Raw genomic sequence first — 1,559 nt, 5'->3', positions numbered from 1 at the left:
CCCAGCAGTCCTGTAGAGACAGATGACAGGCTGATTCTTTTATATCCTTCAGAGAGGGTGTCTGCAGTGTCATGTCTTATCATTGGCCAAATCCTGTTGTATGCAACACCTCAATATCTGAACATGAGCCAACAAACACTGCTGTGCCACTTTCAGTCAACTTTCAGCCTTTTTTTCAGCAGAAACACAGGCATGCAATTACACATCAACAACAATCCAGCAGTGCGAAGCTTTGTATACATATGTGCATTTTAAACAGCATTACTATAAGATACACTCCCCTAAAATGACACACAACACACACACGAAAAATAAAGAAGAAAAAAAAAAGCAGTTGTCACATTTTAATAGTTAAACAAATAAGCATTCTTGGGATTGTATGCTTTTTACAGTCTGTTACAGATAAGCACATGTTATTGCTACAATGCTGCTAACGGTACAAAGTGCTTATTGAGCAAATAGCATCAACAGTGTGTTCAATGTAACCATGACCCTGAGTTGCTCCCAAGCCAGCCAAGATATGTGATCTCTTCAGCTGGTCCTGGGACTGCTCTGTGACCTCCTCCCAGTAGAACATATTTGAAACAATGCGTCTGGGATGTGTCTGGATGGCCAAAACCACCTCAAGTGGCCACTTTTCGATGACAAGGGTTTTAAAATAATTCTGGATTTCACATCTGTGCTGTTATCTGGTGTGTTTTGCTCTGTTCAGTTCAGCCTATCTTTATACCTTTTCAAGATTCATGTTCTGGGTTGGTCAGCGTTCTACTTAGTCGTGCTTCTTATTTTATTTGGTAGAATTTGGCCCCCTGCGTTCTCTGTTTGAGTTGCTTTCTGTTTTTAGTCACAAGTTGTGCAACAGAAAATGTTATTAAGTGCACAGACCAATGATAAGATACCGAAAGTGGAGACGCCCTCTCTGTGTAATATAAAAGAAAGCAGCCTGTCACCTGCCTCTGCAGGATATTTGATGACAAGCATCAGTACAGATCAACTTCAACAAGACATTGACACCTTGTCTTAATTACAGACATAAAACTCCATCAGGATGTTGTTCCTCTTCATGGCTGCTCTGGCTCTGGGTGCAGCGTCTCCTTCAGATGAACAGGAACTGCAGCTTCAGCAAGGCAGCTGTCCCATGTTCTGGTACAGCTTCAACGGCCGCTGCTACAAGTATGTCGCCTCACACATGACCTGGGGGGAAGCAGAGCTTCATTGTGTATCAGAAGAAACCAACCTGGTATCTATCCACAGCCTGGAAGAACACAATTTTGTCACTTCCTTGATCAAGAACATTGATCCAACTCAAGGATTCACCTGGATCGGACTCACTGATGTCCACAAGGAAGGAGGATGGATGTGGTCTGATGGGTCTAAAGTCGGTTTTACCCAATGGGATATAAATCAGCCAGATAATGCTGGAGGACATGAACACTGTGGACACACCAACTTTGGCACAGCTTTTAAATGGAATGATAATATGTGCTCACATGCATTAGGTTTTGTTTGTGCATCTCGCACTGTTTGCCCTTCACAATAAAAAAAACTGCCCGATTCAA

The 1,559-nt window shown here is 42.5% G+C and overlaps 1 protein-coding gene across 1 annotated transcript; it reads left to right on the top strand.

Moving 5' to 3' along the window:
• Window positions 1-948: 948 nt before the first annotated feature.
• On the top strand, window positions 949-1,559 carry LOC140274988 (galactose-specific lectin nattectin-like). Its single transcript, XM_072370376.1, has one exon. It carries the CDS (start codon window positions 1,049-1,051, stop codon window positions 1,538-1,540), a length of 492 nt encoding a protein of 163 aa, XP_072226477.1. The 5' UTR covers window positions 949-1,048; the 3' UTR covers window positions 1,541-1,559.

This window comes from Leuresthes tenuis, unplaced genomic scaffold, assembly GCF_036924035.1.
Source record: "Leuresthes tenuis unplaced genomic scaffold, fLeuTen1.0.hap1 SCAF_18, whole genome shotgun sequence".
Classification (NCBI taxonomy): domain Eukaryota; kingdom Metazoa; phylum Chordata; class Actinopteri; order Atheriniformes; family Atherinopsidae; genus Leuresthes; species Leuresthes tenuis.
The sequence above is the reverse complement of the archived record's forward strand: the minus strand, read 5'-3'. Positions and strand labels throughout refer to the sequence as shown.

Excerpts from the sequence above, each read along its gene's own strand:
- LOC140274988 (XM_072370376.1), top strand. The coding sequence starts at position 1,049 with ATGTTGTTCCTCTTCATGGCTGCTCTGGCTCTGGGTGCAGCGTCTCCT.